Source organism: Zeus faber (genome assembly GCF_960531495.2).
Source record: "Zeus faber genome assembly, chromosome: 12".
Classification (NCBI taxonomy): Eukaryota; Metazoa; Chordata; class Actinopteri; order Zeiformes; family Zeidae; genus Zeus; species Zeus faber.
Window position 1 is genome coordinate 16,856,859 of NC_137196.1, and position 16,051 is coordinate 16,872,909.

The 16,051-nt window shown below is 40.9% G+C and overlaps 2 protein-coding genes across 2 annotated transcripts; one reads left to right on the plus strand and one right to left on the minus strand.

Moving 5' to 3' along the window:
* Positions 1-3,604: 3,604 nt before the first annotated feature.
* Positions 3,605-5,653, minus strand: LOC307237848 (5-beta-cholestane-3-alpha,7-alpha-diol 12-alpha-hydroxylase-like). Its single transcript, XM_080010627.1, has one exon. The coding sequence runs from the start codon at positions 5,633-5,635 to the stop codon at positions 4,103-4,105; it is 1,533 nt and encodes a 510-aa protein (XP_079866753.1). The 5' UTR covers positions 5,636-5,653; the 3' UTR covers positions 3,605-4,102.
* A 3,249-nt stretch (positions 5,654-8,902) lies between these two features.
* On the plus strand, positions 8,903-15,893 carry ccdc13 (coiled-coil domain containing 13). Its single transcript, XM_080010395.1, has 14 exons — positions 8,903-8,954; positions 10,794-10,974; positions 11,293-11,441; positions 11,526-11,668; positions 11,768-11,851; positions 11,969-12,088; positions 12,186-12,290; positions 12,417-12,575; positions 12,903-13,079; positions 13,240-13,443; positions 13,567-13,667; positions 14,105-14,167; positions 14,260-14,403; positions 15,183-15,893. The coding sequence occupies exons 2-14, from the start codon at positions 10,799-10,801 to the stop codon at positions 15,358-15,360; spliced, it is 1,803 nt and encodes a 600-aa protein (XP_079866521.1). The 5' UTR covers positions 8,903-8,954; positions 10,794-10,798; the 3' UTR covers positions 15,361-15,893.
* Positions 15,894-16,051: the final 158 nt, after the last annotated feature.

A 16,051-nucleotide genomic window follows, 5' to 3' on the forward strand; every position in this document is an offset into this window, starting at 1 on the left:
GGCCAGTTTTCAGCTTGGTCGGCCAAGACTGGTGACCGGCCGATCAATGTCAGATATATCCGATTCGGTGCCGGTCAAATTGTCACACCCGATGCTGTGCTCAAGTACTCGTACTCTTAAAAAAGCTCCAATACTCAAACCTTATACCAACGTAATGTAACGAAGTTGCGTAATCTCTGCTCAAAAAAGAGAGCGAAAGAAAGAAAATGTCCGATTTTTGGTGGTTCTTCATGTTAAACGAAGAAGATTAAATAAATTCTTTATCACCTGACAATATTGCAAAATTGTGCAGAGTGCGTATCCACCTCTGACCCTAAAACAGAGCGTCTGCTCTGGTTGTTCCTTGTGCATGTCACAATCTTGCGATGGAAGGTTCGACTCTTTTTTGAGATTTAGTACTACACTTAGTAACACGAGTCCTTCGATTTGATAAGCTGGTTTATTGCACGGTGAGCGAAGGACGACTTCCAGTGAACGAGAGTGAGAACAGTCGGTCATTTATTATATGCTTTTTTTTTTTGCAATGAATGCAATTTATTTAGGAATTGCAAGTACCATATAAATATATTAGAAAGGTATATTTGCACTTAAAAGTGAGACTTTCATTTGATGTTTGAACTGGACATTTCCATGTCAGTTATCATGTATGTTGTGTTCTACTAAAACTCAGTGAGATTTACAGGTTGCATTATGCTGAAACTTGATGACAGTCCCATATTCTATTTTACTGGAACACAGTGACCGTTCCATGTTTTATTAATGTTCCACAGTGAATAATAAACAATTAAAAACACACAGTTTCAACATCAGCAATGTCACGATTGTGGTAACTGGAAATTTAGCGGTAGTCCGTATGTGCAGCTGTCCTATCAGGTGAGCATAACCGTATCATGCTGCGGTGTGAATAACTGGAGTAATTTAGCTGCAGTAACTCAAACGCAATGGAGATTCCCTGTTACACTATTGTGGAACTCAAAATATCTTTTCAAGTTTGGCAGATCTGACATGGTGACAACGTAAGTTCAAACATACTAAGTAGGCAGGATGTATACATATTTCTATGGGAATTTGTAATATACCCCGCCATCACATTGCCACCAGTAGACTCCATTCCTTCCCCCACTTGCCGTAATGTCGCCGTCGGTTTCTCATCTGCAGTCCTAATCAATTCTATTCTAAATTCCACACGTTCTGGGTGCAACAGAAGGGTTAGACTGCTCCTCCTCCTTCTCCTGGAACTTTTCTTTTAACACTGATCAATGTAGTCCCTTTGTTTAATAAGTCTATGCTTATTTTTTTGTTTCTTCAGTCCAGAAATAAATTGTATTTGTTCATTATTGTACTGTTGACATTCCATTAATCTGTGCTGTACTGTTTCCTGCTTATGATCTTAACTTTCACAACATCAGATGTTGTGTTTCTTAACCAGTGCCAGTGTGCTATTTAGTCCTCAATCGCCCAACCTTCTTGATATGACTGCCTCCTATTCCTTCCAGTACTCTTTGTTCCCCAGCTGTTTAATGAATGTTGTATAAATCCCATATCCCACTGCTCCTGCCATACCACCTCCTCTTGACTTCACCCTTAATTATGCTTGTAAGCCTGTTTTGCTGTATTTTACTCTCTACTTGTGCATTCTCAGTAGCTTTCTTAGCATAAACCTTTCAACAAATTAATTTCTTATGACACCCACATGTGCTGGCACCCATAAAAGACAAATGTTCAAACACATCATTCTCCGATAATACAGCAACTATGAAATTTACAATACTAGACCCTGCCTTCCCTGAGGCTGACTTATTCCTTGGCTCATTGGTGATGAGCTAGAATCTGTACACATGATGACTTTGTATGGCCTAATTTCTTCTATCCAACTCAATGCCAATAGGTTTGCATAATTTCCCCTGTAAATACAGATAATTTGTCATTCATAATTATTTTTTAATCATATAAACTCTGGAACTACAAATGCTACTCCTAATTGTTTAAGTGTTTTGATGCATCTGTAAATATTTGCCTGAGATCATAAGAATTGCTCAAATAATTATCCTATTATTTTCCTCCAATAAATACAAATTCACTGGTTCTTGAAAAAAACATGCCAGACTTATCGATCATTCATTGAGTTTCATTGTCTCTGCTTCTTTTCCTAATGTCAACCCAGCATTTTTAATTTTCCCAACAAGGTAACAGTACTTTATGTGCAGGATGACCTTTTAGCCTGGTCCAGTATCTCAACACTAACTGAGTCATTATTTCCAAAGGCATCTTCCCCATTTCCATTTGTAGTGCTGCAACTGCACTCCAGTTGCAGCACTTTTAATGGCTCCACAACATAGCCTGAAAGTTGTTTTTTTTAGCCATGTACTTGCTGCTGACCCATAAACCACACTTCCATTGTCACATACTTATCATATTATTGCTATGTACATTGTCTTCATTGACTCTCTGGTGGCTCTCCAATCATTCCCAGCCATACATCTCATTATATTTAAAACATGTTGACATTTTTCCACCATTTTCTCCATTGTCGGCAAACAGTGATACCCCAATATTAATATTAAGAGAAACATTATTAACCATTAAAGGGAACAACAGTGGACTTAATATGCTCCCCTGCGGTGTACTATTCTCCACAACAACAACAAAAAACCTAGTAAACTCTTTTCCCACTGATATAGAATTAGAAAGTACTTTATCCATCTAAACATTCTCCCACCCACTCCTATGTGAAGCAATTTAATACGTGATTCTTCCTCCCACATCATGGCGTAAGCTTTCTACACATCAAAAAAGATAGCTACTTTAAGGTTCTGTTACTGTTTCCATTCCCACACACGTCCATTCACAGCCGTACTGACATTTTCCCAAATTATACTGGATTGAGAGTGGGGAAATTTATGGAACAACTTTTACAGAACATCTACACTGGACCCTTTTCTCACATGATGCCAATCCAGAACATATGCAGCGGATTTACGGCTTTCAGTGCAAGTGGGAAAGGGGCTTGATTTGATACCAGTTGTACTTTGCTGGCTATTGTATTGGTACAATCACTGCCTCTAATATTATTTAGGTTACTGTTGCGACCTAGAATTATTTGGGAATTTGCATATTGATTATTTAAACTAAAATAAGCTGAAATAGATTTAATTTGTTTACGCAGAAGATATTCTTCCTTTTCATTGTATTTTGATATTGTTAATGTGCCAAATATGATTCTGATTAATGTAACTTAGTAGAGGTCAGAGTTCAGTATTAACGTGAGCGAGTGACGTCATCGATGAGAGAATGGAGTCACGTACTATTTACATTCTTGTACTGAAAATCGCGACTGTCTTCTTTGTGTTAAACTGTTACAACCAAGAACTGAGGTGAATAAAAGTTGCCAAATAGAAGAGACGGAGTCATGTCTGCTTGAGGGTGCAACATTACGTTCCTGTTTCCCACATTCTGATGAACATATCCACTGAAATATCCTGACTTCTGTCACTCAAATTAAAAATCATTATATAACAAATACAATTCTTCCCCACAGCTGATGTCCTAACCCTCCTGATGATTTAGCTCGAAAGACTGAAAAACAAAGCAAACAAACAAAAACTTTCATATCAATCCACAATTTTTATTCAAGCCATTTAAGTGCGATGTTGAGAAAGCAGCACGTTAATTGCATCATCCCCATATTTATCATTCTGAAAAACCTCCTGAATATACAGAAATGCATTTCACATGCTTGTATTGTTTATTTATGCTTAAAAGACAACAAAAAAGAAAAGGAACTTCAGGACAAATACCATCTTCAAAAATAATTCACATTTTTGTATTTTTTTTGCAATTGCAGAGATCACCTCAATCAAAAATCCCAAAGAACACATTATGACACAAATACACAAATTATTTATCATTTGGTAAAAAATGTAATGCAAAAAATAATAGGATACTGTTCTTTATAAGTTTTACTACCGTGGGAAGAACCACGCACAAACCGTTAACACCCCGCAGTATTTAGACACCCAGATATAATAAAGAGTTATAGCATACTTTTTCTTGAAGACTCTTTGATTGGCTTAAGATATACGCTTCTGTAGTTCCTTAAAGTTTAAAATCTAAGTCTGTATCTGAAATACATATCTCTGACGGGATGCATAATACCAAGACCACACCGTGTGGTATCAAAATTAGGAATTTCCTCATCAGGATTTGTCAGTTCCATGTCAAAGTACAATAGCATGAGGAAAACAAACTGCTTTAGCTCATTGGTGGCAAAGAAACGTCCAGGACACATACTGGACCCTACTCCCCAAGGCATTGTGCTTGACTTCAGCTTCTTCCCTCCTTTGTAAAAATCTGTTTTCCTGCTGCCGTCCGGGTTGAGAAAGCGATCATATTTAAATGATTGTGGATCAGGGTGGATTTCTGGGTCATTATGAAAAGCAGTGTATGGGAAGAGTGAAACAAAGTCGCCCTCACGAAGACCATACCCACGGCCGTCAGCCATTTTGAGGGTCATGTCCTGGCGTACAGTCCCGGCAAGTAAAGGAGCAGAAGACAATCGGAGGGTCTCCTCCAAGGCACTGTCTAGGATTGGTGTTTTCTGCATCATTTTCCTGGTCAGGTTGATGAGAGGGCCACCACGCCTCACTTCCTGACCAGATTCTCTCACAACCTTATCGACCTCATCCATGACAGCTGTCATGGCTTCAGGATATTTCAAGAGGTGAAGGAGAAGCCAAAATGAAGAAGGCCCTGTGTTGGTCTGGGATGACCACAGCATTACAAACATGTATCGATCTAGCAGGAAGTCCTTCACTCCAATCTCTGCCCTCATTTGGTGTGCGTCAGTTACCCAACCGCTTACATTGTTCTTAGTCCTGATCTTCTGCACTGACATTTCATTCCAGATCAGTTTCTTTAAGCTCTTTTCCGTCATCATCTCCCTGGGGTTAAGGATGCCAAACGCCTGTTTAGGGATCAATTGGTCATATTTACAAAACTCAGTAAATAGTTTGTCTGATTCTTGTCTGTCCATCTCATTGGCCTTCTCGGGGCTCCCAGATGTTTCAGGTGTCACACTGCCAAACAGTGACAGATAGCCTCCCCTAAAAACAATATTGTAGCAATAAATAAAGAGTCTGTCCTCGATCCAGGTCTTTTGTTCTTCTTCTGTTCCAATACTGTGTAGCATGATCTTCTGCAAATTATTCATCATGGCGTCCGTCAATAAATCCAGCCCATCTCCCATTAGGTTTCTCTTTGCAACGTCAAAAATATAGTCGATATTGTCACGGATCTTATAACGAAATACTCTCAGGACAAATAATTGTTTATTTTCTAGGAAGTCCAATCTAGCACAAGCTTCCTTAGCAACTACACCATAAGAATGAGGGTCCATCATGAAAGTGAAGTATTTCCCTCCAAGCTGTACTGTGAATATGTCCCCATGTTTTTTCCTCATCCTCTCCAAGAACTTTGCGTTATTCCTGCTAAACTCCAAACCATGTCCAAGCCAGGGGATTGGACCTTTGTCCAAAGGAGGTTCTCCTGGACGCCGTTGCCTGAATGCTCCTAAAAAGTACAGCCCTCCAAGTAGAGAGAGTAGCACAGCAAGTAGGATGGGCAGGAGGAAAGCCATAGCTCTTTTCCTGTTGCAGTGACAGTGATCACTGATAATGCAGCACAGCTAGTTGGCATTTAAATAAGAGCAATCCTCCTCTTCACATATGGGAGTGGTTGACAGGCACCGGGCATTTAATCTGTTTATCCTAAAAAAACATTGTCTGCATTCTAATATTCTCACATAGTGAACCCCTGAAGACAAACGTAATTCAAAGAGAAAACTAATTTATGTAAAGAATGAGTGCCATGGATATCTGTTTAGTTATGTTTGTTTTGTACTTTTGTAGTAGTTGTAGTCGCTTTGTAGTAGTTGTACTGTATGTGGTAGTCTACAACAGAAGTATGTATGAAAGCCTGTTTTCTGATCAGGAACCAATATTCATTTAAATTGAAAAGGGATCTCTTTCACTTTATGCTGAACGACTGGATACCTTTTGCATACCTTTACCTTTGACTCAGAATGCACCTTTTACCGTACCGATAAAGTATTTTAAAAGAAAATGAAATCAGATGTCTCTTCTGTATCTTCCTCTTAGAGTGTATTCTTTTTTTAATGCGACCAATTAAAAGCAAGTACGATTATGAAAAGGATATTACAAAGCCAACTGCTGAAAAGTCAGTTGGAATTTGCTCTATTTGGACCAATCAGGCACTTCCCAAAACAGATGGAAATAGACGAAACACAAGCAAATTACCAAAAAGACGCCCACATTGACAGAAAACACAACCGCAAAACCACATTACAGGAGTAATTTGCTATACCAAATTAAGAGGTTTTAAGCCTACTTTCAAAAGGAAATAATGTGGGGCGTATCACAGATGGACTGTGAAGACGTTCCGACGTGGGAGAACAGAAGGCTGCTTTGACAGCTTCAGTATTGATTCCTGGAATGTGTAAAAAGCCAGAGGACCTGAGAGATCTGACCGGCTCGTAGCTGACCAGCATGTTGCAAATATAACTTGGTGCCAGGTCGGTGAGAGCCTCCAGGATGGAGGCCCAAGGACAAACCTGGTACCAAGCAGAGCTCACCATGGCCAGAGGGAGAGAGTTTTAACCCTTTTAGAGTTGAAGAAAACAATATAGTTATTGCACTGCAAGTAATTTGTTTGTTAAAATGAAGAAATAAATGGATAACAGTGAGTTGTAATGATGTACGATGATTCTCATGTCAGAGTTCTCTGTCCATGTACATGTGTAAGGAATATAGACTTGTACACACATCTGCTCTGATGACCTGTTGAGTCAGGCCTTATCCTGGATGTTGGCAGGCCCATACCACACACACACTTTTATTGACTTTTTATATAATTTTTATTATATACACAGTCACCTGTTTTTAACCATGATTGACTAACTTCTATGTGTTACTTGCTGATGTTCTGAAGTGTAACCTTGAGTAACACTTTCAATTCCGGTCATTTTTTGTAGGTTCCAATTGCTGAGGTCAATTTGAGCCCAAACATAAAATATTTCTGTTTATTTGAACAGAACATCAGGGTTCATTTTGATTTTGACAACAGAGGATGCAGTAAAAAGTGCTGAGGGTCACAGTGTTCCATCAGTAGCTCACAGGGTCATCCAAGCTGTCAACTTTATGACCAAACGTGTTACTTACGCAAATATGTTTCTTCAAACTCATCCGATGATAATGGATTCAATTTGAACAGTCGACACATTTAAAATAAACTGGATTAAGCAATACTGGATTAAACGGTAAACGTGCACATACAATGTTGACAAATTCCCTTGGCAATGAGAACATTTATGTTTATTGTTCCTTTCTGCGATCAATATATTTTTTTTCTCAAGGCATTACAACCAGTATTTGCGAGTGTACTTATACCCACACAGGCCAGCCTTATAAATTTATTTGTGAGTATATAATTCCCGGTTATAATTAAATTGAATATAAACATTGGATATAAAGGGGGGGGGGGTAGTCATGTTACCTGAAGCAGCACCTAGCGGCCATTATCTGAACTGCAGCTTGGAGCACTTCCGCATTGGCTCGACCGTAATGCTGCGTTTACGCCAGACTTGGAAATCGGTGAATTCCGTCTTGGGTAGAGCTCATTTTCCGAACTAGATTTGTTGGATTGACTCTGCTGGTGAATACATGGACTTCCACGTGAAATGTGTGTTTGTAAGGCACAGTCTGCGCCTCTTTCAAGCTACAGCGGTGTAGCCTCAATCGCAGAGTGGTTTGAATCGAATGTTGATCTCTTTTAAAAAAGGAAGAACCCGTGCCAAGGAAACTTTGTTGGTGACCTGGATGCGGTGACGTTAGAGCTGTTATCGCGGTTCGTCCCGAATTCCCAACCATAAATGGCCGTTTCTTTGCGTTTTTACTCTATAGAAGTTCGGGGTTTTCCGAGTTCAGGTGTTCATGGAATGCAGCGCGAGGGGTGCGTCGCGTCGGCGGAGTGCTGTTGCTATGGAGACGCCACCGCTCGGGTGACTGCAGAAAGAAAGACTTTAGACCTCCCTGGCGTGGACTCCCTGCCATATCAGTGACTCAAGTCAGGATTGACGTCATAAACGACAAACGAAACGGTAAAGTGTGATTCTGTTCTGATTTCTTGAAAGGAAAGCCCGTGCAAATAACTCGGGTCGCCGTCGAGTTGGGTTAAAGTACCAAATTGAGACATTTCACTTTAAGTTTAAATGCGGAAAGTGGGAAGGCATTCCATCACATTTTGATTGATAAGAAAATACAGTCATATTAAATACGGTCGCAATTATTTGGCCATTTCGACCTGCTCTTGCACTAAAGGACCCTCTTTCTTGCGATGGCTGAACAGAGGGTCACAGCAGACTATGACGCGCTGCTGAACGAGCACAAGGAAATCCAGAAGAAACTGGAGGCGTCAAGAGCCAGGAGCAAGTCTCTTAACCGCTGAAATCAAAACCCCGAAGGTCCAGATCTCCACCCTCCCGGACAAGGGTAAACATGACGCCGAAATGGTGGCGGCCCTCCTGGTGAGTCAGTGTCACCACTACCACCACTAAGATCCACAGTGCATCAAATGTGCAGCGTACAATTTGTTGTCGAGGTGGGGATGAGGACTTCAAAATGAGCACTCAGTCGGGCCATCTTCAGTCGAACCCTGTCTGCTCTGTGTCTGAACGTTGCCTGGCAGAAGCAGCAGACCCACACGCAGGAGGTCCTGAGCAGGGTCAGTCAACAGGGGCCGCAGAGCAAGGACGCTCAGTGGCCGCCGCCACCGCAGAGCAGCGAGCCGTCCAGGCAAGGAACCCTCATCCAAACAAGTCGCTGAGAAAGAGGCGACGGTCAAGTTTCCTGCAGAAGGAGATCCAGCAGCTTTCCTCCAAGGTAAACGCAAGGATCCTCTTCATTCGTGACGAGCACACAGTGTTGACTAGCTGTCCCGGGCAATGATTTAATGATTACATTTTTTTTGATTCTCAACTAATGTACTTGCGAACAAAGTGCACAAATACAGCATTTGCCTCTAAAAATGTGTGTACAACCGTTGCAGAGAGACATAATGGGTACAACCGTCTGTCCAGTTCCAAGACAACAACCTGCAGTACCACATCTTTCTCCTAATTTAAAATAAACTCGACTCAGTAATACTAAAACAAATCAAAACATCTATATGGAATTTCATCCCTCACCATGTCTATTCACACCTGGGTGGTTTGAAATTAATCTTGATATGCAGTTTAAACATCAGTAAACCCCCAGTAAAACCTTTTTTTCATTGATCAAGTGCTCTTAGCACAGTCTTTCATTTACAAACCTGACTTTTCTCCACACATTTTTTTTATTTTGAGTCATATTTTGCTCAGAAACAAACCAGACCTGCAGATAAATAACCAGTGTACTAAGGCGCTATTATTGCATGACAGCAATACATAAGTAAAATAGTTGTATAGCCGTTTTTTTTATTGTGATTGTGATTGGCCCACTAGTTCAGCAGCCACAAAGATAGGTTCACAATTTTCAAATCTGTCTTAAAACAGCAGTCCAGGTGCCCATATGAGCAGCCAAAGAGGTCTTCCTCGCTGTGACCATTCCTCCTGTAACTGACTATAGGTTTAAAATTACACTTCCCAAATACTTTATTGTACAGTTATTTAATAGATTAGACGTTCTAAATGTGTTTGTGTAAAAGTCATTTGGATGGGGAGGAGTGGTGGCGTTTACGCAACTCAATGTTTCCATTCACATGATGGGTATAGTAGGAAATAAATGGTGTCAAATGAAGTACTCTATTGGTATCGGTATCACTTTAAAGGTACTGCTATTGGTACTGGTATCGTCATTTTTTTAACAATACCCAACCCTAATATATACACACATTTTATGTAAATAATTTAAATAGATAATTAAATATTATATATGTAAATTGATATGGATGCTTCAACATACAACATTGTATTATTTGTTTCAGTTTAAATAGGGGTGTAACGATTCACCGATACGAATCGGAAACCGGTTTTAACGATACAGATGCAACTACATCGATACTCGAATCCGTGGATCAATCGAAATTTAACATGAAGCAGTCGATGGCCCGATTCTAAAGTTCTGAACCGGTTGACGGAAGTTTTGCCGCTAATTCTACTTCAGTATAAACTACGCTGCTGCGGAAGACTCACTGATCTAGCGTTACAGGTCACGTTACTTTCACACATCTCCCTCGCGCGCTCTCCCCCATATTCTAGTCTCTCCACCCTCACACACACACACACACACACACACACGCAGACACACGCCCACGCGGGCACACACACACACACACACACACACACACACACACACCAGATCACACGTGCACATTCATTCCCTCTAGCGAGACTTGTGAAGCGCTCGCATTTACCAACACATTTAGAGTCATTGCAATATTATATTATATATCAGTCACAATATATTCGATATTATTATATCTAAATGCCCTGAAGTAATTCAAATACTAGGGATTCCGTTTTCTTTGATGAAATATATCTATTTGAAGGTAGGCAATGCCACTTTTAGAACCAGAATCAGAATTGGTTTGTTAAATATCAAATACATATCTAAAATAATATCTATATAATCTTATTGAGAGATGCACACCCTAGTTTTAAAGATGATATAAGAGAGCACTTCAGGACAAATCCCTTATTTATTGTAAAGGCCTCACAAATGTATTTCTTTGAACTGTAGATACAATGGAGGACGATGTTTGCCTGAATGACAAATTAAGGCTCCAGTATCAAGCTCTTCAGGAACAGCAGGAAATGCGCCTCCAGAGAACGTTCAACCAAAATATTAAGAAGGGATCAAGAAACGGGATAACCGAGGTCCAGGATGACCCAAATTTGCATGCAGATAATCTCAAGGAGAGGTGAGTTAGTATGAGGCACCCTGAACCTCTCAGTTCTGCACAGATTAGCTTTCCTCGTGACATCTCCATCACCCTGATGAACATCAAATGAATAGGATTACATGTTATGGTTAGTTATTCATACATGATTTTTGTGCTCAATTTATTATTGTTATTAATAATAATAATAATAATAATAATAATAATAATAATAATAATAATAATAATAATAATAATAATAATAATAAAATAATACAAAAAACCTCTTGCTTTGAAATTGCGCTAAAATATCCCGTGGTCTGTTTAGAGCACAGGGTGTTTAAAATGGCTCTCCAATAGACTGTTACAGGACGAGAATCAAGAGCTGCTGGATCAGGTGAGAGAATTGCAGGATGAAAATGGACGTCTATTCAAACTGCTGCGTGAAAAGGAGTTTGAGATTAACCACCTGGAAAAGAAAAGAGAGGAAGAGAGACTGGCCTTAGCAGGTACAATACCACAATGGCCCCATACTTGTTGCATGGTGACGTTTGATGGGGTTTTAGACGTTTGCATTATTTGAATCTTTGCAGACACATTTGGCATAGCAGGGGACGCAGCAGCCACCAAGATAGTGGGGCTGTCCATGAAGAACAGAGAGTTAAACTCTCTGATTAAGCAAGAAACGCTTAAATCCAAGCAGAGCCGCAACAGAGTGAAGGAGCTTGAGAAAGAGGTAACAGCGGCAATGTCAGCCTATCGTTTGCTGTACAATTTAGAACAAAGACATTCTGATGTTATACATTGCCCTTGTCCCCCTCCGTCCTTCGTGCAGCTGGAGGCTGCTTCACTACGCTGCCCTCCTGGTCAAAGGGGTGATGTAAATCCTCAGGCAACGACGCCGTCTGAAGGCTGTGAGGTAGTTTTCAATGTTAAGAAATAATCCAAAATGTATATGTGTGTATATATGTATATCTTTTATAAGTTAATTGCAGCTCAAGGCAACTGATTCGCAATGCAACGCACCCCCATCCAGGAGCAGATCAATCCGGTGGTGAAAACTCTGAAGGAAAATTTATCTGCTGCGCAGTTCAAAATGACAGAGTACCGCAACAAGCTTCAAGCGGTCAAACAGGAGTTAAAAGTCGCTCAGAAGGTAAACGAGGTGCCGTTCCGCCTGCCGTACGCCTAAATGGTTGAGGAGAAAAGATACTGCACGATACTTTCCAACGAGACCAATTTCCCTGTCGCAGGTCCTGATAAGCGAGGTTGGCGAGGACCTCAACCTTCAACACTTACTCAAAAATCCAGGCAGCTTCAGAGGCCGCTCTCAGCAGATTCTAGTTCTTCAGATAAGAGTGAGCTGCGTAAAATGATCTCAAATACATTCAAAATGACCTGCCGACGCATAGACTGTACATTATTGTTCTCATTTAAACGCACTGCCCATCAAGAAACGTCTCTGTGAATGTTGATGATTCGAGGTGCGGGACCTCGAGCACCAGCTCAGCCAACAGGCTCAGCCGAGCGTTCTGAGCTTGGAAGAACTGCTGGGCGTCGGGCATCTGCAGAAAACGCTACCCCAAGACAAGAACCTTAGCTACATACGCACCATGGAGCGGGAGAAGAGGGAGGCATTTGAGGTGCGAGTGAGATGGGGCGTTGTTGCTAGAATTTAACCATTGTAACGCGTGGCTTTGTACAAAACACCGGCATGTGTTGAGTATTAGTAATAACTGTAGCAAATATAGCTATTGTCTTTTATCTTTTTGGGGTGGAGGCATATTGCATATTGTAGCAACATCATAAAGAACTGGCAGTGAAAATCATTTTGGAAAATCAACTTACCATCCCATTCCACAACATTGTGACTCATAAGAAAATACAGTTGTATCAAATAATTGTAATTATTTGGCCATTTCGACCTGCTCTTGCACTAAAGGACCCTCTTTCTTGCAATGGCTGAACAGAGGGTCACAGCAGACTATGACGCGCTGCTGAACGAGCACAAGGAAATCCAGAAGAAACTGGAGGCGTCAAGAGCCAGGAGCAAGTCTCTAACCGCTGAAATCAAAACCCTGAAGGTCCAGATCTCCACCCTCTTGGACAAGGGTAAACATGACGATGAACTGGTGGAGGCCCTCCTGGTGAGTCAGTGTCACAACTACCACCACTAAGATTCACAGTGCATCAAATTTGCAGCGTACAATTTGTTGTCAGGGGGGGATGAGGACTTTAAAATGAGCACTCAATCGGGCCATCTTCAGTCGAACCCTGTCTGCTCTGTGTCTGAACGTTGCCTGGCAGAAGCAGCAGACCCACATGCAGGAGGTCCTGAGCAGGATCAGTCAACAGGGGCCGCAGAGCAAGGACGCTCAGTGTCCGCCGCCACCGCAGAGCAGCGAGCCGTCCAGGCAAGGAACCCTCATCCAAAAGCTCCGGCAACAGGTTGCTGAGAAAGAGGCGACGGTCAAGTTGCTGGAGAAGGAGATCCAGCAGCTTTCCTCCAAGGTAAACGCAAGGATCCTCTTCATCCGTGACGAGCACACAGTGTTGACAAGTTCAATATTTTTGCATGTTGTCTGGGCTTGGGGTTAGTGTTCCTTGGGCCTCATGTGTGCACAATGTTTGCAGAGAGAGGATGGAGGTCATCCGTTCAGCTTCAAGACAACAGCCTGCAGTACCACGTCTTTTCCTGAAGAGGGAGACAGTAACAAGAGAATAACTTCTGCTCAGTATGTATTTAATACTACTAGAAGAGGATTATTGTTTAGTTTTGGCACTTTAGTCGAATTTCTCCTTCCCGTGGCATTGTATGATTAATGATCAAAAGGCAACCAACCTCGAACTATAACAATGTGTTATTCGGTGTTATTCACACCGAATAAGTTAAACTAACCGATCCCTTATTAGCCGTGTCCATACTCTTGTATCGATATTTTTTATTATTCATCATGTATAGAAATATCCTACTATGTTCATTTTTATATTTATACACAGTCAATACTTGCTTACTGCCCCTTAGCCATGTTGTTGTTTGATGCTTTTTTTACACTGTTACGCAATTGTCCATCTGTACTACAATGCACCAACTATTACCAAGACAAATGACCTGAAAATGAAAATGTAGAGCGTTCTCCTTTCTGCCTCTGTGTCACCTTTTTCTCTACAGTCCAGTTTCCAAACCAGGTCATCAACTTGCGCGCTCTGCCGGCGGAAGCAGTTTGGAGATCTTGTAAGTCTTTCCACGAGCAACTGCTATATTTTACATCCACACTGGGATACACATTACATAAAGTAAAGAATATTTTTTCTTTTTTCTTTTAGAGATCTGGGGTCTTCCAAATGTCCACATTGCTCAGCTGATATGAACTTGTGGATGACCCAGTGTGCTGAATTCAGGAACCTCTACAGTGCTGCATGCGTGGAAAAAGACAGACTCCTTGAGCTCGTCAAGGTCCTTCAGGAAAAGTAATACAAACATTATTTGCTATAATAAAATATATATTTATACGTACATATAAATAGAAATTTGACAATAACATATTTTTATGTTATTATTATTATTTGTCGTGTCATGCTCTGGAATTGTAGCAGTGATATGTTATTAAGCGAGGCTTTTGTGCACAGCGCTGGTGAGGTTACCAGTTTTAAGGTTAACATCCACCACCTCGCTATCCACTGAATCCCATAATGCCATTACATACATTCATAGAGTTTGGATGGAAGCCAGTAAAATAGAGGAATGGATGAACAATGGACCTCCTCATTGTTAAAATCCCAAAACAGTATCTTTATTGTGTGCCCCCCCCCCCCCCCCCCCCAAATAGACAAAACAGCATACGAGGAGAATTCACGCAGGGGAATGCACAGAGAAACAACTTGCACACGTACAGTACATACAGTACACGCATGCACAAAATAAAAAAGATTACACCTCAGCGTAAAACTGAATTGAATCAAATGCAGATGAAAACAGAAACTTTTTAGGCTTGCCTTTGAATATTGGTAGTGATGGGGCAGATCTAGTGTCGTGGAGTAGAGTCACACTCGTCACTCCTTAATGGGTGAACGTACCGTATATAGCCACTATATACCTTCAATACTTAATAAATCCAGAAATACAATAGAAAAAGGATAATTCCGCAATCACACAGGCACTTGGTGGCGGTGTTTACTGTCACCAGTGTCTCTGAATTTGATCCATGCGATTTCTTTTTTTCCCTTTGTCTTTCCTTTTGACGTGTCAGGGAGAAGGAGTTGAACCAGGGGTGTGCGAGGGCGGAGCAGAAGTTGCAGGAGGAGCGACGCAGGGCGGCCATCCTGGAGCAGCAGCTGGGCAAGGCCAAACTAGATCTGGAGAGAGGATCCACTCTGTGTAACGCCTGCAGGAGACACTCGGTACAAAGTCGCACAGACGAGAGATAGATACATTTTAAATGTGGTTTTTTTTTGTGTGTGTGTTTGTGTGTTTTGTTTTTTTTGTTGTTGTTTTTTTTAGATACTGACTTGTCAGTCTCCCCCTTTGCTTTCTTGTCTGTCGGTGCAACTGCGTTGTTCCCCAGAAGGATCCCACTGTCTTTTTGGGACTCAATAAGAAATAGGACATATTCCTCGGGTCTGTGAACTAAATATGCATAACGTCTCGCGACACTTATTTTTACTGCGATTTTTCTTTATGTCAGAAATACTGAATTTAAGAATGGGCTCCACGCTGAATTTATGAGTCAGAAGTGGAGCCGCTCCCCACAGGATATAGAATTGGGATGACAGGAAGATGAATATATATTTTATTGCAGTTCACTCAAATTACACTTAAACAAAACAATTGAATTTAATTTGTGTATTTATTTTATTTATTTTTTTCACTGCAAAATGTATGTGTTCAATTCATCAGGGCGGCTGTTCAGCATGTTCCTGTTGGTGATTGTCATTATTTTACTTCAAGCATTGGATTAAGGAACCTTTGTAATCCTAGTATTGAAGAATCTTTTCAAATGTTTATTTTTTTTCAGTATCTGAAACTCAAGTCAAGCTCTAAGCAGCCACCGCTCATTAGTCTCCCTTCTGAAGACTTTGTATGGAGTCCTAAAGACATTAGCCAGTAAATGGCTATTTG

Bases quoted from the DNA above. Each gene is read 5' to 3' on its own strand.
- LOC307237848 (XM_080010627.1), bottom strand. From the start codon at position 5,635: ATGGCTTTCCTCCTGCCCATCCTACTTGCTGTGCTACTCTCTCTACTT.
- ccdc13 (XM_080010395.1), top strand. From the start codon at position 10,799: ATGGAGGACGATGTTTGCCTGAATGACAAATTAAGGCTCCAGTATCAA. The intron at 12,291-12,416 runs GTGAGCTGCGTA...TGATGATTCGAG, and splicing joins TTCTAGTTCTTCAGATAAGA to GTGCGGGACCTCGAGCACCA. The intron at 12,576-12,902 runs GTGCGAGTGAGA...ATGGCTGAACAG, and splicing joins AGAAGAGGGAGGCATTTGAG to AGGGTCACAGCAGACTATGA.